The sequence below is a fragment of the Eptatretus burgeri genome, chromosome 1 (assembly GCF_056783735.1).
Source record: "Eptatretus burgeri isolate ZD-2024b chromosome 1, Ebu_testis_v1, whole genome shotgun sequence".
Taxonomy (NCBI): Eukaryota; Metazoa; Chordata; class Myxini; order Myxiniformes; family Myxinidae; genus Eptatretus; species Eptatretus burgeri.
The window spans coordinates 146,852,305-146,880,014 of NC_140961.1; the positions used below are offsets into that span (position 1 = coordinate 146,852,305).

Genomic DNA, 27,710 nt, shown 5'->3' on the forward strand with positions numbered 1-27,710 from the left:
GTGAAGAATCACTTTAAAAATTCTAGTCGTCGGATCCGGATGCGGATCTTCACCAAAATCTAATCAGTTTGTCCTTTTAACACAACCTATTTGTTCGCCAAGTTTTGTCCGAATCCTTCAACAATTGTTTGAGATGACATGCTATATATCGCTTTTGGCCCTATTTCTCAATTGTAAAGAATCGCTTTCAAAATTCTGGTAGTCGCATCCAGATCCTGATCTTTACCAATATCTAATTTGTTGGTCCTTGTCACACACCCAAACTGTACACACAATTTCATTAAAATCGGAACACAACTTTTTGAGATATCCTGCACACAAAGACAAACAGACAAACAGACAAACAGAAATGGGTGAAAACATAACCTCCTTCATTGTCGGTGGTGGAGGGAAGAAGCGGTCATGCACAAAATACGTTACATTTTAGGAGGTGGGCGGGTTGTTTCCAGAAGCATCACAGAGTGTCACAGGGAGGGGGAGTGATATTCGGGCCAAGGCTCAACATATCCAGCCATTTACCCCCACCCCATGAGCTGTTAATACTCCTCCACTGGCCAAAGCAATTTTGGCAAAAAAAAAAAAACATAGAAAAGCACAATATGTACTATCCCAGTGTTGTGGAATAATAAACTGATCAGAGAGACAAACATATTGCACTCATGTCACTGCAGACAAGAAAACAGCAGAGATTTCCCCACACACGTTACTGCAAGAAAAAATATTTTGAAGCCCATGGCATTTATGCGATTTTGCCGGCCCGAGACTATAAATTTTCGGTCACATTAATACGAATTTGCCAGTGAAAGGGTAAAATATTGCACAATTTAGGAATTGGTAAATTTACTCGCCATGCCCCTCCACTCTTTGCCAACCATGGGATTTTTTTTTTTACCCCTTGGGGTCAATTTATTCCCGAATAAACACTTCTGGTCTAAGGGGTCCCAGCAGTCTGAAGGATCAAAATATTTAAAAGGTACATTCCAATGGTACAGAATTAAGACAGTCACGTAAGTAAGATACATATAGTCACGTGGGTCAGTGGCTGGATGAACACTTGCTCCATTATGTATAGATTGGTGTGTTTTGGAATGCCATGTTTCATTGTTGGTGCGTCTTGCACTCAAACATTTTGAGTGGCCCGAGTAACGTGAGGAATTAATGAATGGTACAACCTTCATACGTGATGGAGTAGTTTTCATTCAAGGACAATACCTTGGTTTATTTTTTGCCTTTTGTAAGTAAATTATGAGATTTAAATTGCATGTTATTCTTTGAAGCACCTGCGGTGTGTGAAAAATCCCCAACAGTCGTGCAATTGCCACTGCATGCAAGGAGCCAGATGAAGTGATGACAATCTGGTAGAAACAAGGATTCTCATCTTTTGATATCGACTCGACATAGTCAAGCGATTTTTCAATTGAATTTGGCAGTCGTAAGCAATTGTCATGAATGACGTAGCCAAGTGTGAGATTGGAAAATAAGAACTCATTGTTATTTATCTCATTAATAGCAAATATCATGGCCATGGTGATTTGCAATTGTAATTGATTAAACCTAAAAAGAAGAGGAACAATAAAATTATACACTTTACAGAGTGCTCCTCAGTCTTATTAAAGACTTGTATAAATTTTTTGGTTCATATTTATCTTTATTATGAAGGCTCAACAATTCAATGAACAATCCAACTGCAATCTGAATTTGTCCATTTAAGTTCCTTTTTCAGACCGTAATCATTGGATGAAGGAATGTAAAAAGTGGTGCAGAGTTAAGCTGTTTAAGCAGCATTGGCAGCAATAAGACATCAATCCTGTATCTGGTACATCAAGAATAATGAGATGAGTATAATTAAATTATTAAATCTGTTGTCATAATTAAATTGTATGTCATGGAATTACAAAGGCAGAAAGACCATTTGGATATTTTCATTGGAAGTACTGATTAAATACGTTGAGGAAGCAGCAGATGATGTTAATGTGGTTTTAGAGAATAGCCAAACACCTGACCAATGATTTGGACAAAAGTTTGCATAATCTTGCCCAGAGGAGTAGGATGATAAGCAGTAGCACTTCCCCAAAGATGCAAACAATATTCTATACATGGCCAAGTGGGTTATTTCGTCAGAAAAAAATTATCACTTCAAAAAAGTAAAGTACAACAACAGCACAAGTACAATTTCAAAAATACAAACGAGAAGAAAAGTAAATTACATTTGCATCTGTTGAAAATAGTTTATAATCAATTCAGTGTAAAAACAATGATAGATGGCAGTGAAACTTCGGAAATTAAAAATATGAAGCAAAAATTATCATTGCGTAATTAACAATCAACATGTTGTCTCAGCACATTACAAAAAATAGGGACAATAAACCTGGGCGCTCATCTGCTCCTGGCTGGATAAGAAAACCGGGGAACCACTGATAGGCGTGTCTAACCCACAAAATATTTCATGGAGAAGAAAGTTAATAACTCTGGATTGTGTTTTTCTTATGCAGTGAACAAACTTTGGTACATCCTGGGTGATGAAAGTTGTGAGGTTTCATCAAAATCATGTTAGAAAAGACGTTACAAGTAATTGTGGATGGATGGATGGATGGATGGATGGATGGATAGTCGATGCGCCCTCCCATAAGCTACCGGGAACTATGTTCCAGGTGAGTTAACAACACGACTTAGGATGAGACAGAGAACCAAATTTGAATCCTCTTGCCCAGAATCAAAATACATAAATGTGATTGGGCTCTGCACACAACAAGGATGGACAATGAATTAATGGGAGGAATCACAACCTGGAAACTGAGAGTGAGACCTTGAGGAAGCAGAGTTCAAATCAAATCGGGAAGATACAAAACCCATAAATTCTCCATGCAATTGAAGAACATAGCCAACAAGGGGTCTGCTGAAGCCTTCCATTTTATCCATAGATTTGTGAAGATGACAATTATTCACCTGTTATATTTGTAATAATTTGTTCTTATTAGTCTCATCATTGACAATTATTTGACAGGATAAAATTGAATGAAAAACAAAATGCCTGTAAAAAAAAACAAAAAAATAGAAAAAAAACGAACAACTAACGTACCGTAAGCACTGAACAGCTCCTGGAGGTTCTTTGTAGGAATGTTCAGGTGTCACTACAGCGACGTGAATTGGAAAAAGTCCACCAAGCATGATATCTCCATGTTGTGCGATTCCATATTGTTCAACACGAGTCCGAGACATGCATGTCCTTCCGCTCACAGGAAGTGTGAACAGACAAAGCATGAATGTAAAACATAGTATGATATATGGCATACCATTAAATACATACATCATGTGCAAGTGAACGTAGCTGCAACTTCGAGAAAGCAATGTGTTCAGTCTGTCATGAACTTAACAAGTGAAACCACTTGAGCATTCACTGCTCACACTTCCATGATTTCTTTTAAAGGGAGCCCTTTTCTTGGTATTTAATTCAGAAAACAATTATTTTCAAATACTACAACTTGTCAAATGAAATACCAGAACCTAAATTCATTAAAAATTATGAAATTAAATTTCTCTGTTAGCCAATTACACTAATTCCACTCAATGATTAATACGAGTTTCAAGTTTGGAAATTTCATTAATGACCAATTATACTTAAAATGTTGTATTGATTTAAAAATGAATGTGATTTTCCAGGTAACGCTGAAAGTCAGCGAGAATATGAAGTTTCAGAGAACCTGGCATATGTGCTTCTTGTTTGGATGTCTACTGGGATTGCATTGCAAGCAATGCATGTCTGAATCCTCCGATAAATATGGTTCGCTCAATATTTCTTTTCAATGTGTTCTGGCTCGTTGTTCAACACATGTCATAATGATTGCTGCACTGCACTCAATTCTTATAAAACACGACTCAAAAGTCACAATACAGCATGTAAACATTAGGTAACAAATCCATTTTAAAATGACACTTCTGAGCCTTTCTTTCTTCATCAAGGTGTATTTGGTTCTATTAGCAAAGAACCCACCCTTATGGATGGATACTCCCTGAAAATTGTGTGGCTGTATTTTTGTATTACCTGAAAAACCCTCTCCCACCGGGAGTGGTGGTATACAATACACATTTTCCTGGAGAGAATTGAGTGTCCTCCCCAGAGGATAAACCACTGGGACTCTAACTTTCTCTTTTTTTTTAACCACCGAAAACCTCCCCATGCACACTCTGAGTATAACCAGTATGTTTTTGTAACTCATTCCATCCAGCTGTTCAGGAGTGTATAAAAGTCGAACAATCAAACAAGCAGTCATAGACTGGTACTTACGAAATCGTCAACTTGACCTCTGACCTTGTCTAAAAAAGCTGTCTCTGGAGAAGGTAGCGACGCAAACCAGAAGTTTCTACGATGATTCTGTACCAAACCATCAAAAATCGAATGCTTGACCTCACTGTGACCTTGACCTTTGACTGATTTTGACCAAAATCTAATCAGCATGAGCCATCACCCTCCTGAATCACGTGGTGTAATTTGACATTGGTAGCTTCTTCCGTTCTCGAGTTATCGTGCCTACAAGCACACGCGCGCACGCACACGCGCGCACGCACACGCGCGCACACACACACACACACACACACACACACACACACACACACACACACACACACACACACACACACACACACACACACACACACACACACACACACACACACACACACACACACACGCACACACGCACACACGCACACACACACACACGACGGAAGTCATCAATATACTTACGAAATCTTAAGCTCTCGTCAGTAATAAACAAGAAAAAGGTCATGCAGCTCAAGATACTTGTGAAATCCCAAAAACAAATGGGACCTTAAAAATAATTAAACAGATGTTTGGTACTACATAACTTCAAGATGGATGCAGACAAACACGACATAATAGTGACCAAAGCATTTCGTGCTGCACTCCTCAGGGCAAAAACAAAATCACAACAAGTGAAGGAGGAAGTGAATTGGTGTGCTTATATACACAAGTCTCAATAAGGTAGACACTGATTGGTTCAACCATAATGACGTCACGGTTAATCCGAACGCCCATTGGTCGGCTCATCATATTCACCTTGAACTCTCATTGCCTGGAGCAGAGTTCGCCGATGATTGATGTTTGCAACCGCATCCTGGAGAGAGGGGGGATGGGTTTCTCCAAAGGTCCATTCACCATTTGTTACCGTACTTCCCTTGATATTTCCATGCTGAATGAGAAACAGAGATCCGTACAAATTCCTTTTGACGACATAATATTGTATCGGTGGTAAGGATAAAGGTTGCTTCCAACATACATAAATGAAACGAGCTCCGACCTCGGCTCAATATCCTGAACATATCTGCATTGTACTGGTCTGCACAGATAGGGTTGGTAACCAGGTGCTGTGCAATGGCAGATTAAGCAGATACAGTGGCTGGTGGATGAGCTGGATATTTCTACATGCTCGCACTGGTTGTGTTCTAACTCTTCTAATCTTTCTTCAAATCACCAAGGGGACGTGTTGATTGATGCGATCAGCAAATCAAGTGTTGTACGGCCCACGTACCGAGCTTCACATCGGCACTTAAACTCATAAATATCATTGCTGGTTTGTGATTTGAGTGGCACATCCTTGTTGACTGACGTCGGCAAACAGCGAGAGGTAAAGATTACTCGGGGTTGCACAGCCAGAAACGCGTTGGATACAATATGTTTGATTTGTACTTCAAACCTTCGTGATGATTGCCCTTTCCAGGGCATCCTGATATAGACTGGACATTTGTCTGGACCAATCTTCCGATCTTTTGTCGTGTTTAAAAACTTGTGCATGTATCTCTTAACTATATGCTCAGGATAACCATTCTCACTGAGTATATTCATGATTTTATCAATTTGAGCAGGAAGATTACAAGGTGAACAAATCCTCTGTGCTCTGTTAACCAGGATGTTGATCAAGGCAATTTTGTATCTCGTGGAGCTGTAGGAGTCCCAATGAATATACTGCCCTGTGAAAGTCGACTTCCGGTAGACAGATATTGTGAAACCAAGGTTGGATCTATCAACCAACATATCCAAAAATGGTAACGTGTTTGACGATTCCAGCTCTGTGGTCAACTTCAGCGCTGGATGGAGAGTGTTGAAACATGCCTAGAAATTGTCACATGCCGTCCGAGACTCAAACAAATAAAACAATGTCATCAAAGTACCGATAGTATACGATGGGGGAATCGACCCCTTGCTGACCAGTCAGTTTCTGCATTTCATGATAGCCCACAAAGATATTTGCAAGAGCTGGGCCTAATGGAGAACCCATGGCCACACCATCCGTTTGAACATACATCATGTTGTTAAAATTGAATTCCACCTCACTTGTTGCTGTGTTCATTAATTCCATGAAGACATGTTCCAAGATCATCGGTTGTTGCAGATCGGTGTGATACAGCAAATGTGCGCATATCTCAATCGTCTCCGTCAATGGTACATTCGTGAACAAGCTGTTAGCAGCAAAGGATGCCATTATGTTGTCCTCACTTGTTGGTGTTTTTGCTCAAATTGATTCTGCAAATGTGAAGGAATCCTGAACCATGAAATGACAAAGTGAATCCAACACTGGTTGCAGTATCTCTCCCAAACACTTGGCAAGTTCATGTTGTGCTGATCACACCATTGACAGTATCGATCTTCGAGGGATATTCTCCTTGTGAATCTTCGGCAGGCCGTACATTCTTTGCGTTGGGCTCCAACAGGTTTAATTCTGTTGTACACCTCCTTTGATAGAGTTTTTGATCCTTGGGAACTTTTGGGTCCTCAGAAGCTTTTGTGTTTTCTGCGTCCTCGGGGACTTTTGGGACTATTTGGTCCTAGAGAACGTTTTGGGACTTTTGGGTCATCGGAATCTCTTAGGTCCTCAGGGACTTTTTAGGATGTTTGGGTCCTTGGTGACTTTTGGGACTTTTATGTGTTTGGGGACTTTTGTGACATTTAAGACTTGGGTCCTCTGGGACTTTTGGATGCTCGGTGATTTTTTGGGACTTTTGGTTCCTTGGGGACTTTTGGGTCTTCAAGGATTTTTGGGTCTTCAGCGACTTTTTGGACTCTTTGGTCTGAGGCGACTTTTGGAACATTTGGGTGGGTGGCAACTTTTGGGACTTTTGTGTGATCAGGGACTTTTGTGTCCTCTGGGACTTTTAAGACTTTTAGGCCCTTGGGGCCTTTTGTGACTTTTGAGTTCTCAGGGACTTTTGGATCCCCGGGGACTTTCGGAACTTTTGGGTCCTTGGTGACTTGTGTACTCAGAGACTTTTGGGTCCTCAGGGACTTTTGAGACTTTTGGGTCATCTGGGACTTTTGAGTCCTTGGCAACTTTTTGGTCCTCTGGGACTTTGAATACTTTTGGGTCCTCAGGGACTTTTGGATCCTCAGGGACTTTTTGGGACTTTTGCATCCTTGGGGACTTTTGGGTCCTTGGCGACTTTTTGGGACTTTTGGGTCCTCTGGTAATTTAGGGGACATTTGGGTCCTCTGGGACTTTTGGTCTGTGGTGAAAATGTATGACAAAGAGAAAACGCCCTATAATTTAACAGAAAGTTTATTATATAAAAACACATATGTGGAGAGAAAAGCTTGCTTCAAGAGTACAAAAAGATCTCTGACTGAGCTAAACACATTTCACGTTTGCGTTGGGCTAAACACATATAAACACATTTCCTTTTATATGATTGGAAAATAGGGAGTGAGGGTGGGGGTCATAGCATCAAAGGGTAGTGGGTAGTCGATACCAGATGACAAGAAAGCTTTGTTTACACATGAGGTCCTTCAAGCAAATAGGAAAAACAATTTTGTGTCTAATAAAACAAGACAGCGCTGTGAAAGAATGCGTGTCTTCCTTCAGGGCATGCATGCACAGAAAATTCGTCATTTACTTAGGCAACGATACACATTTATTGCAGCATGAAGGTGAAGCATCTGGTTCGCATAGGTTTGCAGAACAATGAGAGGTCCATGACTTCAGCAGTTCAATAAGACTCCTGCTTTACAATAAGAGGACAATGTGAAGTCAGAGTTAATGAGCTTCGTGTTTGTATAAATTTACGATTGAATGGGAAACCAGAGTTAATGAGACTCTGTAATGCCTTTGTTGCACGACTAAATGGCGCCAGCCGAAGCAGCTTCGCTTGTCATTGAAATGAAATAAAATAAAGAAAAGATTATATTGTTGCACAGTTAACTAACACACTATATATATATATATATATATATATATATATATATATATATATATATATATATATATATATATATATATATATATATATATATATATATTCATTTATAAAATAACCATCAGTATGCAATGATCCATTATTAAGTATATTTAAAAAAAAAAAAATCAAAGCAGCAAACATAACAGAGGGGTACATATTTCATTTTTACAAAGCGTGAACTCATCACAAGATCTCATACCAGGCCCAGATGTGCTTGGGCCAGCATAGGGATTATATAGTCTTTATTATTATATTGGTTTTTATTATAACAAGATGTTTTGAAAGTCATCTGCTTTGAAGTATTCACTTTTAGTATGAGGAGAGCACTTTCTCAACTTTGGGAAAATCAAATGGTATATTAGTATGTGGGGAAGTATATGTTAGTTATATGGAATTAACAAGACCATAGTACATTTTGAATAGAGATTCTAATTATCCGTGGCCTATCACAGTGAGCTCTGTGCAAACAAAGAAACTCATGACCATGAGCAGCCCTCACCATGAGCAGCCCTTATTTGCAAATGCAATGAGATATGACTTTGACATTGTAATAGACCTGATAGCCAATTTAAATCTATATCTCAACTCTATCTCAGTGCACGTGAACCATTCCTTTCAGAAGTGATTTTAACCAAAACTTTACAACAGACTTCATACTTCCATATTGTAAAAGCATTTAAAAAAAAATAAAAAGAAAGTAGTGCATATATAATTTGTGGACAGAGAACACATCTCAACATGAAAAATGTGTTTCAGCATGACCAATACAGAAACACCAGTGCTTTGCGATAGTCATGTGATCCATTGAGCTTTCTCTCACCATAAATGTCCACGCTCACATTTCACAAGATGGAATTATTTTACTTCCACAGGTCCTTGTGGACTTTTGGGTCCTCAGGAACTTTTGAGTTGTCGGGGACTTTTGGATCCTTGGGGATTTTTGTGACTTTTGAGTCCTCATGAATTTTGGAACTTTTGTGTGCTCGGGGACTTTTGGATCCTCTGGAATTTTTGAGTCCTTGGGGACTTTTGCTTCTCAGGGGTTTTTGTGACTTCTGAGTCCTTAGGGATTTTTGGGTCCTCTGAAACTTTTGTGTGCTCAGGAACATTTTGAGGCTTTTGGGTCCTCAGGAACTTTTGGATCTTCACAAATTTTTGGGACTTTTGGGTCTTCAGGGACTTTTAGGGTCTTTTGGGTCCCCGGTGAATTTTAGGTCTTTTGTGTCCTCGGGAATTTTTTGAGACTTTTGGTTTCTCAGGAACTTTTGGGAGATTTGGGTCCTCAGGAACTTTTAGAAGTTTTGGGTCCTCGGGGACTTTTGGGTCCTTGGCAACTTTTGGGTCCTTGGGAACTTTTGGGACTTTTGGATCCTTGGGAACTTTTTGGACTTTGGGTCTTCAGGGACTTTTGGATCCTCAGGAACTTTTGCGACTTTTGGGTCCTTGGGAACTTTTGGGACTTTTGGGTCCTTGTGGTCTTTTTGGGTTATGTGCATCTTTTTAGTCCTCATGGTCTTCTGGGTCTTAAGGGGTCTTCATTGTTCAAAGAGGTCTCAACAGTGTTAAGGGTCATAAGGTATATTTAAATTGCGTGTAATTAATTAATACATGTATGCAATTAATGGAAAAAGTATGACACGTACGCATGCATGCACGAATGCACATACACACGCACTTCATCCATTTATAATAGACACAGTAAAATACGAAAACCATGGGGGCTATGACATCATATTTTTTTCTTGTTCACCATTTTAGCTTCACTAAGTCTCTCCAAGCAGGAAAGTATTTTTTACGATCTCTGCTTTTGTCACCAGTAGAAAAATGACTACTCTTTTCACCAGTTGTTTCACCAAGAGCAGTTCAAGTACAAAGTGGATGCAGACGGGCTTTGCTATTTGGGACACTTTGTTATTGATGATTTTTTTCGATTATTTGATGTTTTAGTTGTTTTTTTCGTTTTCCATTAAAAAAAATAAAATAAAAAGGCTTCATCCACAATGGGATGATAGCTTGGGAAAAACAAACACATCCATGGATTGTTTGATTGATGTCCCAAGTGGGCAGGGTGATGATCGTGCCACAAAAGGGTTATGAGACCATGGACAGGGTGGCCACAATGTCTTGTAACCCCTTTTAAAAATTGACATTTCCATTTATCATAGCTGCAAACACTGAAGGGTTCGAAATGTTATGCAAAATACATTTGCAGTACTCTTTTCCTTGATAACATACGAGCAAATACAACCTGTCACTTCACTGACTGGGCCAACAAAAGGGAGGTTGGGAGGGGGGGGAGAGAAAGAGAGAGAGAGAGAGAGAGGGAGAGAGAGAGAGGGAGAGAGAGAGAGATAACGAGAGAGACAGAGACAGAGAGAGAGAGAGAGAGAGAGAGAGAGAGAGAGAGAGAGAGCGAGAGAGAGAGAGAGAGAGAGAGAGAGAGAGAGAGGGAGAGAGAGAGAGAGAGAGAGAGAGGGAGAGAGAGAGAGGGAGAGAGAGAGAGGGAGAGAGAGAGAGGGAGAGAGAGAGAGGGAGAGAGAGAGAGGGAGAGAGAGAGAGGGAGAGAGAGAGAGAGAGAGAGAGAGAGAGAGAGAGAGAGAGAGAGAGAGGGAGGGAGGGAGGGAGGGAGGGAGGAGAGAGAGAGAGAGAGAGAGAGAGAGAGAGAGAGAGAGAGAGAGAGAGAGAGAGAGAGAGAGAGAGAGAGAGAGAGAGAGAGAGAGAGAGAGAGAGAGAGAGAGAGAGAGAGAGAGAGAGAGAGAGAGAGAGAGAGAGAGAGAGAGAGAGACACTGAATTTTATTAGTGTAGATTTTACACCATATAACACAAGCCTTAAGTGTCCAGTGGATCCGATTGTGCTCTATCATTTCCATTGCAAAGAATTAGTTTGTGCCAAGTTTTGCAGGACATTTTCCCGATAATTTTTGATTGTTAACTTTTTGACGAACATGGGTGATGATATGGGTGCAATTTGATGTGAATCTTCATTTGTTTTAGCAATGTTGAACGCGAAATTCCAAGCTCTGCGGATCGTTTACGGGTCGACTTTTTTGGTTACCTGGCAACAGATTATTCAACCAATTCGCGTTCCTGACCTCTGGTTGATGTCCTTCCAGTACTTTGCATATATTTTAGGTTACCTGTTGTAAAGAGTTTATGCACCGAAAACAGAAGTGTACCTTTTGTAGGGAGCTTCTTGGCTGAATCGTTGCTGGAAGTCGATGAGCACCACGACATTATTTTCCTTGTTTGTGAGCATTTGTGAATCCAGACACTGGCAATAATGCATTGTTCAATGGTGTAATTGGTTGTATGCACACAAAGGCAATGTTACAATTTTTACAAGGGGTGACCGTGGCCAATCAATCACAATCATATCTCACATTGTGGCCAACCTGTGGACTCACTGATGGTGTCATATGCAGTGTAGCAGCTTACAGTGTATTTGGCAGTGGGTGTTTGTGTTTTTCATGCACTGCAACTTATAGGTTTAGTCATTTATATATTTTCACCGCTTGTAAAAAATTCTCTTAAATTTCAATGTAAATCATCTGAATTTAATGCAAAATTGCTATCAACAAACATTTTAATGGAAATCCTGGATTTATTTTACACGTTGAATGAAAACCATATAACATTTTGGTAACATGATGCACGCCAACAATCCAAATGATGTAACGATGACAGTAAATATTTTTGTAATGAGATTGAATGTTCCTTCGGTGCTATTGTAAGCTGGAACAAAGGCCAGGCAAATGAGTAGGCAAACAGTCATGCTGAAAGTAATGAACTTTGGTTCCTTATGAACAAAATCCAACTTCAGTGCCTTGAAAGCAAGAGTGTAGCAGGAAATGGCAAGAAAAACGAGGTATGAAATTGAACCAACTGGCCACGCTGTTGATGACCCTCCACATTCTAACGTTACAACATTGGGACGGATCTCCGTGTTACGTACGAGCCTTGGTTTCCCCACAAAAGCCCACATAAGGCAAATTGTGATTTGTGGCATCATAAAAAGTATAACCATGAACTGTTCATTGAGTATTTTACTGAATTTCTTGAACAATGCGTCACCTGCAGAGCAGGTGAGAAAGCAAAAAAAAAACAGTCTGTTGGGATCACAAAAATGTGAAAAGAAAATGAAGCACTGAGAGATTATTTTTTTAAAACACCAGCTTAATATTAACATAATCAAAGCAGGCGATTCTCAGTCAGTTTTATTAACTTGAAAAACTTCGTATTTCTTGTGAAATTTAGCTGTAAATCTACATATAACTCATAATCGTTATATTTTTTCTTTATGTAAAAGTGTGGAGCTGTTGTACATCTCCCAATTAAGAACAGCTATTTTTTTTTAGCAGGATTACCTTTGCTAAATTGAATGTGGCATTTAAAAGAAAAAGCCAAAGCATTTGTTGGCACATTAAAATGCTCTCAGCAAACTTCAGTTCTTGATTGTTAGTAATTAAAGCAAGTAGTCTGTCTCTCTGTCTCTCTGTCTCTCTGTCTCTCTGTCTCTCTGTCTCTCTGTCTCTCTGTCTCTCTGTCTCTCTCTCTCTCTGTCTCTCTCTCTCTCTCTCTCTCTCTCTCTCTGTCTCTCTCTCTCTCTCTCTCTCTCTCTCTCTCTCTCTCTCTCTCTCTCTCTCTCTCTCTCTCTCTCTCTCTCTCTCTCTCTCTCTGTCGTGCAGCTTAAAATCTGGCTTTCTCGCTGGCCTTGTATCAACATTCTTTGTGCCTTGAGCTCGGAGAAGCCCGATCATAAATCAGCACTGTTTTGGTATAGTTCAAAATGGAACATCTTGCAGTAGAATGAGAAGATATATATTGTGATAAAGATCTGCCTGACCAATAACAGATCTTCTTGTGAGTGAAAATATCAATGCTTTGCCAGGCCAGGATAGAACCAGTGCTGGGGTGTTGTTACTTTCAAAGAATACGATATCTAAGAAAGGAAATATAAATATGATGGAGTGGGGGTAATCATTAAAACAGATGAGCAGGAAAAAGTATATGTAAAGTAAACCAAACTGCTTGCAGGCCAGAGTTTGACTGAGCTGGGATACTGTAGGTAGTCTCTGTCTCACTTTGTCATGTACTCTTTTGATGTGAATTAATAGGCTCTTTTTTACCATGATCAGCGTGGACATTGCTAGATCTCAATCAGCGGTGGAACTTGATCTCGACATTTGGCATCATGGACAGGATAAGACAGACCAGGGGGGAGGGGGAACTGCTGCCTTGGTGAGACAAAAGAGGACAGAAGCCGGCCGGCTTAAAGATAAGGTAAGAACTGCCTCTTTTCTCGCACCAGGGCATACAGATTTGCTGCCTCTTTGTGATCTGTCCTTGTCTTAAAAGAACGGGAAGAGGGAGCTTTTATACACACCAAAAGAGGGGTACCCCAGGAGGTTTTAAAGTCCGAAGGGTAGGTTGAAGGGGAGACGCCAGGAGACTCACCTGAGAAACCTCTGCAGGACAAAGGTCTGAAGGGGAGATTGAGGGCAAACGCTGGAAAGCTAACCTGAGAAATCTCCGAGAGACAAGGTATATCTTTGGAAGATTGAGGACGTGGAAGGTGTGCAAGGGAGTGTGAGGTTTCGTGGAAAGGTATGAAAGACACCCGACCCAGCCCGAGAACACCCCGGGCAAAATACTGACCAGTCCAAGTATACTCTAGAAATGATCAATGAAACGGGGAAAAATAAAGCTGTTACGGAAAATATGGACCGAGGTCATGTGATCAATTAGAATCATGCAATGAATGATCATATAAAAGTACCCATATGCATTCCTAGAATAAGATTCGTTAAGATATGCATATGTGAATAAGCCCAACCCAAACTTGAAGCTTGTAAGATGTGTAAGGAAGAAGCATGACAAATAAATAATGTTGAAAAAAGAAAAAAAGAAAAGTTGTAAGTGTTAAGATTAAAAGAATAAGTTGAGAAAACACCTTGCCCCACCCGTGCAACTCAGCGCAGGGAGCGAGGCAATCAAGAGAGAATACCAGGTAACCCACCTGAGGGTTTCGTTAATCCGTCGAGGTTGTGTCCAAACCTGGAAGGTATGAGGTTGCTGGCCACGGCTTTTGCCTTCCCGGTGAGGAGGTGGCCGAAAAACGCAGGCAGAAGTGAAGGTTACAGTGCAGCCAACTCAAAATCAGTATAATATCCATTAAAAGAACAGGAATTGAGATAAGTTCTGATGTGATAATATCTGGAAATTTAAAGCTAGGTGCTGAAAGACCAGCAGACGAAGCTCGGCTGCTCGTGAAAACGATGTGTGGAAATGGAAGGTGGGAGGAAATGATTCCCCACAGAGGGAAGGATGCCCCATTGTGAGAATGGTGCCCCGCTGTGTGGAACTGCACATGCTGTGCCCAGAGTTGGGCTGTGTGAATTGATATCGGTGGACGAATGTTAACGTTGCCTGAACTGCTGCGAGGAAGGCAATGGTAGACCACCCAATGCAACCTTTCAGTCAACTCAAGCAGGCAAAGAATTCCTTGCTTATCATGAATTAAACAATGGCATCCAAGAACCAGGACAAAGATGTTAGACAAGCTGCACACTCAATCAAATGGAAATGCTTTTGGGGGTAAATTGCTCGTGATCTTTGACCACGTGGCCAGTGCGGGCCTTGTCACGGAGCATTGATCCACTGCCTGGCACGATCGAGCTCCTTGTACGAAAGTGGATAGAGGAGCATGTTTGTTGTCCTTATATGAGCCTCTATCTGTCAGGATAAATTCATGGGATTAAAATTAACCATAAGTGCTGGTTAAGCGAGACTGGTTGTAGTAACACCCTGCTGTGAAGTATGAGATTTGCCGATCTGTGCGCGATCTGCTGTGAAGTCGGGTTGCATGGAGCTTGCCTGAAGAGGGGGAGATGCTTTGTCAAAGAAATATCTTTTTAGAAACTGAATGAAACACGGAAATTATCAGCACGGTTGGTTGCATCATTGTTGTGAGGAGCTCAGTTTTACAATCAAGGGTGGTAGGCATCTGTGGTTGAATGTATGTAGTAAGCCGTGTGTGAAGCCCTCGAAGGAGGGAGGGCTGTACGGTGTGGGAGATGGAGCACGAAGCACGAGTGGAGACAACATCTGGGTCGTATTAATATCAGGCCAGGTCAAAATACGAGTGCTGTGTAAATTTTTGAAGCAGTTCCTCCTGGCCTTATAAGTTTGCAAGTACACATGTGCAAATGGACAAGACCATTGTGTGCTGGACCCTGAGTAAATTCCACAATGTGCCAACCCCCTACAGTCCCCTGCACCTCCGAAGAGTCTGGAGGTATGGACGCTGCCCTTTGAGCTGTGCAGCCTCGGTTCAAATCTCAACGCAGCTCTAAACTGCCATCCTGGTATTTCACATGCACTGCAAAGTTTGCTAACATCGGTTCGTGGACATTAAAGATCCCACGATGCTTTTTGCGAAGAGTTGGCAAGTTATTGCAGGCACCCTGAACATTAAGCTACAAAACTGCTGCTCGAACGTGCAGGGGCACAGCTGCTGTCAGGATGGGCATGGGTCGGGACTCGAGTCGTCATTCTTGTGCAGCACGTGGCGACAGACTAGTATCAATCGTCGCAAGGGCATGGCAGTGCCACGGATGCAGTGTCCCTCGACCAGTGCACTCACTGGAATTGGTGCCCATCTCGCCGACCTGGGAGGAATGACAGGCGGAGTCAACCTCAGGAACCAGGGATACTGAGAGTCAGGAGTCGCCAAGAGCCACAAACAATAGACAGTGTGCTCTGACGGTTTGAAAGAGGAAATGCGAATCGTGCAAGTGAGGTGCGGACTGTGTGTTGGGATTTACTTTAGGCTCATGTAAAAGATAATTGAGAATTTGGCAGATTTTAAAAACAATTACCATGACAAGTTTGAATGAAGAATGAGTTAAAATCGCAACTGGGGCTGTGGACATAATTCCATACGTAACTCAGCCGGGAACAGAGGAAAATATTTTATTTTATTTTATTTTGGGCAGCACCAAATGCTTTGCAGAAGTGTGGTCCAAATGGATGAATGGATGATATCTGATTATGCAGTGTTGGTTGACTCACTGCTGGAGTAAAATGTGGTAATCGAAAGATGTCCGATACTGGACATAACTGTCAGGGTATGTAGTGTACACTGAGAATAACATCTTGGAAAGTGATTCTGTGCTAATTGCGGTATGCAATCTAGCCGAGGGTGAAAGCATATTTCTGATATGTGTATACTGTACAGATGACACAATGTAGGGGAACTGTGGAAATAAGAGGATATTTAGTGTCGCAAAGTGTGCTAGTCAAGAATAGTTAAATCGATAGTAATATATTGAGCACATATGAAGCAAAAATGAAAAACTACAACAACGACATCCTCCCTGGCTACCTTCCACCATCGGCCCTTTCGATGAGCATACGTGCCGAGCGCCTGTGGGGGAGTTCCATTGGCAATCAACGCCACCGAACTACCTGGTGCTTGCAGCGGCATCGAGTTGCAGGTTCGAGAACCATCGAGCCGGATTGTCAAGGATTGCACGAGGCAGGAAGGTCCAAGGAAGCTTCTCACCTCCAGCTCACCTTCCCTCCGAGGGGGGAGGGGGGGGTGTGTGTCTGGTGGGGGGAGGGGGTATCAATAAAGACCCGACGGGGTCCCTTTTTTGGCGGAGGTGTGTGTCTGGTGGGGGCTAGTCCTTAAACAGCACCTGTATGGGTGCTTGTATATAAATTTCCATTTATCTTATATTCTCATGACTCTGCCATTATGTGCTCCTCATGGGCTTCATGGTGGTGCCCAGGGAGCCACTGGGTTGTCTGGACCGCCTGGAGAAGCGGGAGGCAGTGGAACTGTTGGTGGTTCATGTCCTATCGGACCTCCGGGCCCGAGTGGTCATGATGACATGATTGGCCCTTGTGGCGATGGGGGTAGGCCAGGAACACCTGGGAAACATGGATGGCAATGCGGGAGACAGGGGTCTGCAAGGGGAGTCTGCAACACCAGGACGCCATGGGGCGATTGGGATAATTGCACCATCAGGATGGTTTGGGTCAGTGGGTGAGCAAGCAAGTGCAGGTGATCACATGCATCTGTGGTGAAGGTAGTGGTGTGAACCCACGGGTCGGTTCGGGCAGGAAGAATTCACACCATCTTTGTATACGTTGAGATCTGCATTTGTTGTCTTCTGACGTCAGCATCGGTTGGTATTTTAAAAACGCGTTTTTCATATCATAGCGGCCACCATACGTGTGAAGGCTCTCCGTGCACTGTACTTCCTGCTCCGAAATTCTTGAGATTTAATCAGACAATTTTACTTTTGTCACAAGGGTAGACCGTGGGGCTGTTTACATTTGTTTATTGTATTTGAGCTCAGACCAGTAGTTTACTTTGCACTGCCAGTCTTGAAGGAGTGACAGGCTGATTTAGCCCTCGGGGGTTTGTTTAGTGGTAAATTAAACTTGAGCTCAGGGCTCTGGGATTCCAGGTCACCACTGCAAGTGCTCGGCCAAACAGTACATAATTATTGGTAAAATGTCTGGAAAATATATGGACATGTATAAATGAATATTAATTCTTGTGATGCTAATAAATATTGTGAAAGAGTTTGACAACAGGGTGTTCGAATGGAGGAACGTCCTGAAGACGCAGTGGACTGGACTTTTTCAGGTATTATTGATTACCCAAGGAGCTCTCAAGAAAAGGTAAGCCAATCATAGGTTCACGCATCTCATTGCAAAAGGATACAGGAAATCGCAAAGAGTTGAAATGTTACTGGAGGTTTATAACAGATCTGGCAGTGCTTTTTGATTAGCATGTGTATAATCATGATAATATGGACAATAACAGATAGTGAGGACATTTTGGGAATGTCTTAGAGATTAGAATGTTTGGTAGGTCAATGGAAGGGGAAACAAGGAATGGGTTGTGACAGGGTGCACAGGGAAGAAAAAGGTAAACATTGGGATCAATTGCATGAGGAAGGCGTATATGGGAAAACACTTATAGGGCCCTTGTATACAATTATGCATCTCGTGTGCCACAGCATGAAGGGGACAAAGGCATTGTACGCCTGGAACAAGGCATATTGTTACATGAAAGGATAACTAGGACAAGGATAGAGATAAGGATACGAATAAATAATCTTGCAGAATCCCAGACATCATTAAATGGTTTTCTTCTGTGAACTAGCGGAACACCTAAAGAAGGTAGCTGCAGAGTACCATGACTATTTTAAGGAAGAAGGGTTCAGATCATGGGTAATTGAAGTGTTTGGTGAAGGGGGAACATGGATATTCCACATATTAATCGTTGGCCTTATGATATTCAGTGTTATTGTCATCATGGCATAAAAGTAATGGTGTGTGTGTGTGTGTGTGTGTGTGTGTGTGTGTGTGTGTGTGTGTGTGTGTGTGTGTGTGTGTGTGTGTGTGTGTGTGTGTGTGTGTGTGTGTGTGTGTGTGTGTGTGTGTGTGTGTGTGTGTGTGTGTGTGAGTGAGAGTGAGAGTGAGAGTGAGAGATATATATATTATATATATATATATATATATATATATATATATATATATATATATATATATATATATATATATATATATATATATATATATATATATTGTTGTGGTTACCAAATTCGCAAACCACCATTCAGGTCCCTTAGGTGAGGTATCTCGGTAAGTGCATGTGTAGTTAGGCCCAAACCCGTTGTCTAGTGGGAATACATGTCATTTATACGTGCTGCGACTCTTCAGGATAACCGTTTTTCTTTTACTATCTTTATTTTGGACCAACCGCCATGATTACCACCACAACCACAGCATCAACCACCAACCACAACGCCGCTTCACCACAACCGCCACGACCTTCACGTCACACCTCGCAACCGGAGCATCGCCACCGTTCTTGCCCCGCTGTGGGTACCGGTGTTGGACTCGTGCAGGGCGCACGTTGAACAGCGTGTGCAAAATCACGGATTTTGTGCTTCAAAAACGGATCAAAAACGACACACGCCCACTTTTTGCCGTCCAATCGGTGAGCGAGGGGCGATTTGGCCCCGCCTCCAGAATGATCGATATATGCAAATTTGTGGATCAAAAAGCCTTCACGCCCACTTTTTCTCGGGCCAATGGGGAGCGAGGTGAAAGGTCAAAGGGAGGGGGTCAAAGGCGAAGCTACGGGGGGATAAAAGGACCGTGTTCGTCAGTCAGAGCAGTGTGGAAGTCTGGAGCCCGAAGCCTGCAGTAGCTGGAGAAGCTGAAGAGAGTCGAACGAGGAGAGCCCAAAGAAGAGTCCAGGGTGGAGAGTCCAGAGGCGGAGAGGCGGCAGCGGCGAAGGCAGACGAGGGGGTGCTCGCGACGGTGCCGGGAGCTGCACGCCCGAGGAAGGCCGGCAGCACGACCTGGCCGAGGTGGAGACGCACACCAGGGATAATAAAGATCCTCTATACCCCGAGCATCAGCAACCCCCTCCTGTTTCCCACCCGCGCTGAGATAGTGCGACCAAGGGGGCCCCTTTCCCACCCCCTGCCAGACACTGTCCGCGAGGTCCGCGGAGTTGGGGCGCCATCGCCGCTCCGCGTCTCATCACCAGACGGGTAGGCGCGACCCAGTCTCGGCCTCAGGCCCGCCTCATCCTTGAGGGTATTTCTTTTCCTTGGTTTTGGGTATGTGTTGTCGGCGCCGTCTGTGAAGTAGAATTGTATAAGTGTTGCCGTGTGCTCGGTAGTCGGTATTAGCTCTGCATTGTGTTTTCGCTTTTATATTTGCTTTTTGTGTAAATGGAATTGTGTTTTTTCTGTGTGCATTTGGTGGAATTGTATATGTGTGCTTCCCGTGTGCCGCGAATAAATGTGCTTTATTATTGAACTGTTCTCCCGCTTCGCTTCGTCTTTTTCTCCCATTGAATCCTCATCTTGCTTCACGTAAAGGGTTGGTAGTGGGCTGAATACGCCCGATAATTAATCGAACCGTCGAGGTCGACGATAACACCGCTCGGTTATTCTGATAGTACGGAACGGGTCGCTTAAGTGGCCCGTGTCCGAAGTCGACCTGCGGCGAGGTGCGATCGCCCGGTCTACCCTCCGCGTGGGTACTTAGGTAGGTCGAATTTGGCGAGCAACCCTATCCCACGCGGGGGCTGATTGGCTCGATCGCGGTGAGACCGAAAGGTCCACCCGTGACTGGTTCCCGGCGTTAGTCCGAGAGGGTCACGACTGGATTGTCCATCCGGTGGGCGACGTGCCGCGATTTGAGTTACGTGGCCGTCAGCACGCCGGCGGGCGCGAAATACCGCAACACTGGTGTCAGGAGTGGGATACAAATTCATCGCCCTCCTCGCGGCACTGGTATCGGAGAACAGGAAAACGGGCTCTCCTGTCTCCGGCTAAATTCACGGGAATCGGTCCAGGGGTGAGAGAAGCGACCCCCGATTCCCTCCAAATTACGAGCGAGCAAATTAACCCTTCACGAGAAGCAAGATGGCGTCTCAAGGCGAGCGGGAGCTGGGGGTATTAGAAATGGATGTAGAATGTGTAGGATCCATGGTCCAGGATGGAATCCCCGAGCAGGAAATGTTGATTGTGCAGGAACACGGACTCGCCCAACTGAACCCAGAACCTGAAATGGGTGCGGCAGCGGCCGCAGTGTATGACACCTCCCCCCCCCCTCTCCACCAAAACCCTTCCCCAACCCTTACCGAAACGGCTCAGCTGAGTGCATCCAACATGGCCCAGCTATGCGCCATGCTGGCGGCAATGAACGAAAAGATGAATGCGAAAATGATCGAAAAAATGGATGCAAATACAAACGAAATGAAAGACATGAACAAGCAAATGAATGAAGTGAAAACGACGATAGATACAAATACAAACGAAATTGGGACTTCCGGTTCCGGTTTTGAGCGGCAAGAGGTCTCCTTCGGGGCTCCCTGCTGACATTCTCAAAGTTAAGTTCCGGTTGTTATTTGTCCCGTTTTAACTGTTTAATTTTCTCACCTACATGTTAATGTGTGTTCCTAGTTCGGTTTTGTTTCAAAAATCGTGCTATTTTGTGAGTATTTATGTCGACGTTCTCACCTGGTGTTTGAGGCCTAGTCCTAGGCTTGAGGCCTACCGGTTCCACTTGGTGTTCGATTGTTTTTTTTTTTTGTTTGTTTGTTTGTTTTTTCTCCCCATTACCTTCAATTTCTATCCTCCCCATTACCTTCAATTTTCATCCTCCCCACTTTCCAAATATCCCCCATTCTCCCAACTAATCTCTTTCTTATCTCAAAAAAAAAAAATAAAAAAAAATAAAAAAAAATAAAAAAACCCAACAACAACAACAACAACAACCTTCTCCCGATTCTGCTACTTCTTCCTCTTAACTTCCTCCTCGTCTTCCTCGATTTCTTTTTTTTTTTTACACTTCCATGACCTAATCTGTTGAACTCTCTCATACATTAATATTAACAACAAAAACGATCTTATAATGCTTCATCTTCCTCTCTCACACATGTGGTACTCTTTACTGTTTCACAATGCACTACTCTTCTGCTATTTTAACAGACTGCTCTCATTTCGACCTCTCCTTCATTCCTTGCCTAAAAAATCCAACTATTACAGCGCTTCTTCTCTCCATGCTCTGAATTCGCCTTCATTGCATCCATCAAGAATTGTGTTAAATCGTATATCTGACCTAAAACTTTTAAAAACCACAGTTTGCCATGGATGCTCGCTTTCCATCAACCATTCTTTTTTCCAACTTCAGTGCCAACTCACCCCCCTCACCCCTCACTCTCACTCTCAAAGCAACCATCCCACTCTTCTCCCTCCAAGCCTCCCTCTCACCTCTTTCAAAAATTCCCCCCTCACCTTTCTCCCACCTTTCATCCCCCTCACTCTTCCTACTCTAAGTTGCCCCCCCTCTCATCCACCAACCTGCCTCCCTCCAATGCCCTCTCACCTCCATCTCTTCACTCCACCTCCTCAAATCCTCAACTGCCATCTTCCTTGTCTCTTGTCCCCCCTCTCTCACAGCACCACAGAGCCATTTCTCCTCCTCATTCGGCCCCCTCCCCTCGCTATTCTGCAATACCCCACACTCCTTCAGCAACCCTCCTTACCTCCCCCCCCCGTCCCTCGTCCGACCCTCCCCCGCCCCCTCCACCTCCTGCACCAAAAGCCTCCTCCCCTACCTCTTCATTAAAAGTGTGGACCTCAAATATCCGGGGCCTTCGCTCAAACCTTTCAGATCTTTCCATGCAGGTTGCCACTGACAAACCAGACATTATCTGCCTAACAGAAACTTTCCTCTCCCAAGACGTGTCTGACTCCCAAGTATCTCTCCCTGGTTACTCCCTCTTACGGTATGACAGACCTGAGCCTCGTCCTGGTGGAGGTGTTGCTCTCTTCATCAAAGACTCTATTCCTCACTCTCCCTGCACTGCTCTCACTCCCCCACACCCCCAGGAATACCTCTGGCTTCGGCTTCCCCTCCACTCCCACCTCATGTTTATATGTGTACTGTACCGTCCACCGAACAGTGATGACTCCATCTACACCTCACTCTCCGAAAACATGGACCATCTTCTATCTTCTCATCCAAACTCTCTCTTCCTCTTATGTGGCGACTTCAATTGTCATCACGCCAGTTGGCTAGGTGTGGGTACCTCTCTCACCTGCCATGGGACATCAGCAAAAGCTTTCTGTGACTCATTGGGACTGACTCAATCGGTCAACTTCCCGACCCGGATCTCAACCAATGGTACTCCATCTCTTCTGGATCTGATTTTGACAAATTTCCCTGACAATATCTGCTGCTCTTCCTTCGCTCCAATTGGTTCTTCTGACCACGTCCTTATTAAAGTGGACATCTCTCTGGCTGTTATCAGAGAACCACCTCACCGCCGTCGAGTCTGGCATTTCACTCAAGCCGACTGGCAGGGTCTCTGAGCAGCCATCAAACTTACAGACTGGTCTCCTATCACTACTTTCTCAAACATCAACTCATCCTGGGAATTCTTTCAAAGAAACTTGCTCTCCTTCATGCACAGATTTATCCCCTCTCGTGTTCAGTTGTCTTACCCTTCCTCCTGCCCTTGGTTTACTGAAGCTTGTGGCGAGGCAGTTGTCCTGAAACAACTTGCCTTTGCCTCATGGAAAGCAAACCCAACTGAGGGCAATCTCAGTTCTTTCCACAAAGCTCGGAACAAGTGTGTATCTACCCTCAGGAGAGCCAGAAAACAACATCTTTCTCATCTCAAGTCTGAACTCTCAAACCTCTCTCCCTCCTCAAAATCCTGGTGGCGTTTAATCAAATCTGTTTCTGGTGTATGTTCCCCCTCCATCCCCTCCCTTACCTCAAATGGCCGCACTGCTGATTCCACACGTGATAAAGCTGAATGTCTAAACTCGGTGTTTGCAGCTAAATCTTGTGTCCCAAACCCATCACTATCTCTACCCACTTTACCCAGTCGCACCCAACTGTCCCTGGACTCTGTATCCTTTTCTCCTGACAAGGTGGAGAGCTTGCTTTCAAACCTCGAGTCAGATTCTGCAACCGGTCCAGACGGCATCAGCCCACGTGTCCTCAAAGCCTGCTCTTCTGCTCTTGCTCACCCTCTCTCTGTTCTATTCACCCTCTCATTTTCCCAAGGTCATCTGCCATCTGCTTGGAAATCTGCTAACATCACTGCCCTGCATAAAAGGTGCAAAAACAGATCCCTGTAACTATAGACCAATCAGCCTTCTCCCAATCATCAGCAAGGTTATGGAATCCATCATCGCTTCAGACATGAAATCCTTCCTCTTCTCCAATGGCTTGATTTCCAATCATCAATTTGGTTTCAGACCAGGTCACTCTACCCTAGATATGCTGCTACTGCTCTCCCATCAATGGATGGAGGTCCTCAATGCCAGACAGGAAATCCGAGCCGTATCCCTGGACATATCACGTGCTTTTGACACAGTCTGGCACCCTGCCCTACTCACCAAACTCTCTGCCCATGGTATTCAAGGCCATCTCCACTCATGGCTCGCAGACTTCCTCTCCTGTCGCAGTCAACGTGTGGCCCTAAATGGAGTTCTTTCATCCCCTCTTCCTGTGCAGGCTGGAGTTCCTCAAGGTAGCGTTCTGGGCCCTGTTCTTTTTCTGGTTTTCATCAATGATCTCTCGGACTCTTTGGAAAATCCTCTATTTCTCTTTGCCGATGACTCAACCCTCTGCCGTACCATCTGTCATCCCTCAGACCGGCAAGCAGCAGCTTCTTCGCTCACTGCAGATCTGGATAAAATCACAAACTGGTCCAACACGTGGAACATGTCTTTCAATCCAGACAAATCTCACACTCTCACTATGTCTCTTCGAAAGGACCGTTTACAAACCCCCTCCATCCACTTTCTCAACAATCCTCTGGAAGAAGTCTTTTCTTTCAAGCTTCTGGGTCTCACTATCTGCCATGACCTTTCCTGGGAAAGTCACATTTCCAACCTTGCCTCAAAAGCCAGTCGCCGAATGGGAATCCTCCGTCGTGCAAAGTCCTTCCTCGGCCCTCTTGAGCTCCTGACCACTTACAAAGCTTTTGTCCATAGCCTGATGGAGTACTGCTCTCCCCTCTGGGCTGGTGCTCCTGCCTCCCACCTTTCTCGACTTCACGCTGTCGAAACCAGGGCTTTTAAGATCATTGGCATCTCCCGCAATGAAGCTGAGTCTTTGGGCCTCTCACTCAATCACCGCAGGTTGGTCGGTGGTCTTTCTGTCTTCTACCGACTCCTCTCCAGCCTTGCCCCCCTGCTCTCTCTGCGATTTGTCCCAACCACATTTCCACAGGGCGCTTAAGGTCCGCCAACAACCCCCTTCTGGTAAAACTACCAAAATCACGAATCACTGCTCATCTTCACTCTTTCATTCCTCTTTTTTCCCGCCTTTGGAATAAACTTCCTCACTCTATTCTTTCCCATTCTTCCCTTCAGGCTTTCAAAATATCTGCTTACCACCACCTCTTATCTTCCCCCATCCAAATCCTCGATCTTTTCTACCCCCGATAATCCACCCAAGCCCACTTCCTTCAATTCTCCTGCTTTCCTTCCTGAAAGTCCCTTTAATGTCCATCTTCCCCTCGCCATGTTCCCCGTCCCATCCCCATCCCTCTCCCTTCCACAGTTCACCTGTGTCTGTTCCCCAATGTTTTGTCCCTTCCACTCCCGCCCCTCTTGTCTCATGCCTCCTTGCTGTGAGTTGTGTGTTAGCTCTCATACGAGCCTCGACCAAGGTATACAAAAAAAAAAAAAAAAAAAAAATGAAAGGCATGAACGAAAATATGGATACAAATACAAATGAAATGAAAAACGAAATGAACAAGCAAATAAACGGAATGGAAGCAAACATGAAGGAAGAAATGAAAAAGTTCCGGGGTGAGACGCAGAACATGGGCCGATGCCTGCAGGCGGGCATGAAGGCCGTGACAAAGGAAATAATAGTTGAGACAAGGGAGGTAAAGGGTGAAGAGTTGGCAGAGACACGGGAGATAGAAAAAATAGAGGAAAGACTACACGAGGAAGACGGGGTAAGTGACGCACACACACACACAGAGGTAGTGGAGGATAATGGGGGTGAGCTGGCGGACTGGGTAGAGACCCAGTGCGAGCACCTGGATGGCCTCCTCCAGGAACGAGGGGAGGGAGTCTGCCCCCTTGAGGCGAGTCACGACCAGGTGAGTTCGGTCGTGCTTTGCGAGGTTGAGGGGACGAGTGCTGTGGACGGGTGCACGGAGAGCTTGGGGGGTGTAGAGGCCCCGGAGACCCTTGTGGGGACACGAATCCCCAGTGTGGTTGTCCCTGTGTGTGTGGTGCAAGGTGTGAGTGCGTCCCCGTGTGTGGAAGCGACCCCGTGTGTGAGTGGTGTGGTGGCGATGGTGCCTGTAGTACGTGCTTCCCAGCACGCCGTGCGTGGGTGAGGCACCGTGTGTGAGTGAGGCCGTGTGTGTGAGTGAAACGGCCAGTGTGAGTGAGGCACCGCGGGTTAGTGCCCCCGCGTGTGTGGATGAAACGGCCAGTGTGGATGAGGCACAGCGGTTGAGTGCCCCCGCGTGTGTAAGTAGTATGGTTTGTGTGAGTAGTGAGGCACGCGTGAGTGAACGGCCGTATGCAAGGGAGACCGTGTGTGTGAGAGAGCGGTATGTGAGGGAGATGTCGGTTGGCATGCGGGAGCACGCAGCCGCGTCTCCCGGTGTGAATGTGATGGAGTGGACTGTGTGCGTCATAACACGCAGGTGTGCGTGGGTTGAATGGCGACGACGGCGACATGGGAGGAACGAAAGCCGAGTAGCGGCTGTAGTTGTTTCGGGGACCGTGCCGGGTTCACCCAGCAGTGAGCACGAGGTCCGTGCTGTGCAACGCACGAGACCGCCACGTGCTCGCTTGCGAGAGTGAAGTCCCGGTCCGGAAACGCACGCGGTGGATTTGCCGATCCCGCGGACGGACAAAGTTTAGGCAGGTAAATGGATTTGGACCGGACGGGTTCTCCACGCGATCGTGTGTGTTAAGCTCCAACGGGCAAAGCACATGTGTTCGCGTGGGGAACCCCTCGAGACGTGGGGCTTGTTTTTTTTATGCGCACGGTGACGTCATGGCTGCACGTGGGGTTGGAATCCGCAGGAGGGGTATCTCTGCCGGATGGTCCCGTCCAAGGAGGGACGAGGAACACGTGCAGCTGCATGACGTCACGGGCAGGTGCAAAGTGCGCGAGCTCTGAGTTGCCGCGCAGGTGCTGCGCATGGGAAAAAAAAAAAAAGCAAGCCTCACTTTCGGGTGCAAAGGATTCCTGGGCAAGGGGTGAAAGACCCCCTTACCTGGGCACAGGATGGAAACTAGTTAAGGGAAGGGTTAGCTTAGCTAGACCGACTCCATGGGGCAGGGGTAAGTCCTCATGGAGTCCGTGGAATGGATTAGTTAGAGGGATTTAGATGAGCTTTAGGTGGGGAAATAAAAGTTATTTTTGAGTTAGGAGACAGTGACTGACAGTGAGTGTGTAGGGGGGACGTAGTTTAGCTACGTAGTGTTAAAAGGAACGTGCTGTAGTTTAAGGGACGACGTGGGAGCACGAGTTAGTTAGGGGATGTAGTTAGAAGGATGGCAGAGTTCAGCGGTGTGTGTGTTGAAGAGTTGTGAGTTGAGAGGTGAGTACATGTTGAGTGAGTGAGGCCAGCGGGTCTGTGTGTGTGGAGTGAATGGGGAATGCATGGTGCGATGAGTGATTGGGGGGAGGAGTGACTCCCGCCCAAGGGACCCCGGGGTCAGTGTAGATTGAGTTAGCTGGGTTAGTCAAATTGAAAAATGGAGGTCGTTTTGTTGGTGGGAAAGTAGGCTCGAGACCCATTTGGAGGGGTGCAGGAGCCCTGTTGACGGGCTTGGGAGCGTGGCTGCGAAAGGTGAGTATCGCTGAGTGGGTACCCCGGGCACCAGGCTAGTCGGCCGCGGTAGGCCATGGGCCCATGGGG

At 44.7% G+C, this 27,710-nt stretch overlaps 1 protein-coding gene across 1 annotated transcript in view; it reads right to left on the reverse strand.

Moving 5' to 3' along the window:
- Positions 1–11,279: 11,279 nt before the first annotated feature.
- LOC147035709 (extracellular calcium-sensing receptor-like) overlaps positions 11,280–27,710 on the reverse strand; it is a 66,759-nt gene continuing 50,328 nt past the window's right edge. The window contains exon 5 of the mRNA XM_085898080.1: positions 11,280–12,319. Coding sequence (XP_085754206.1) covers positions 11,850–12,319 — 470 coding nt within the window. The 3' untranslated portion in view covers positions 11,280–11,849. The remainder of the gene's footprint in view (positions 12,320–27,710) is intronic.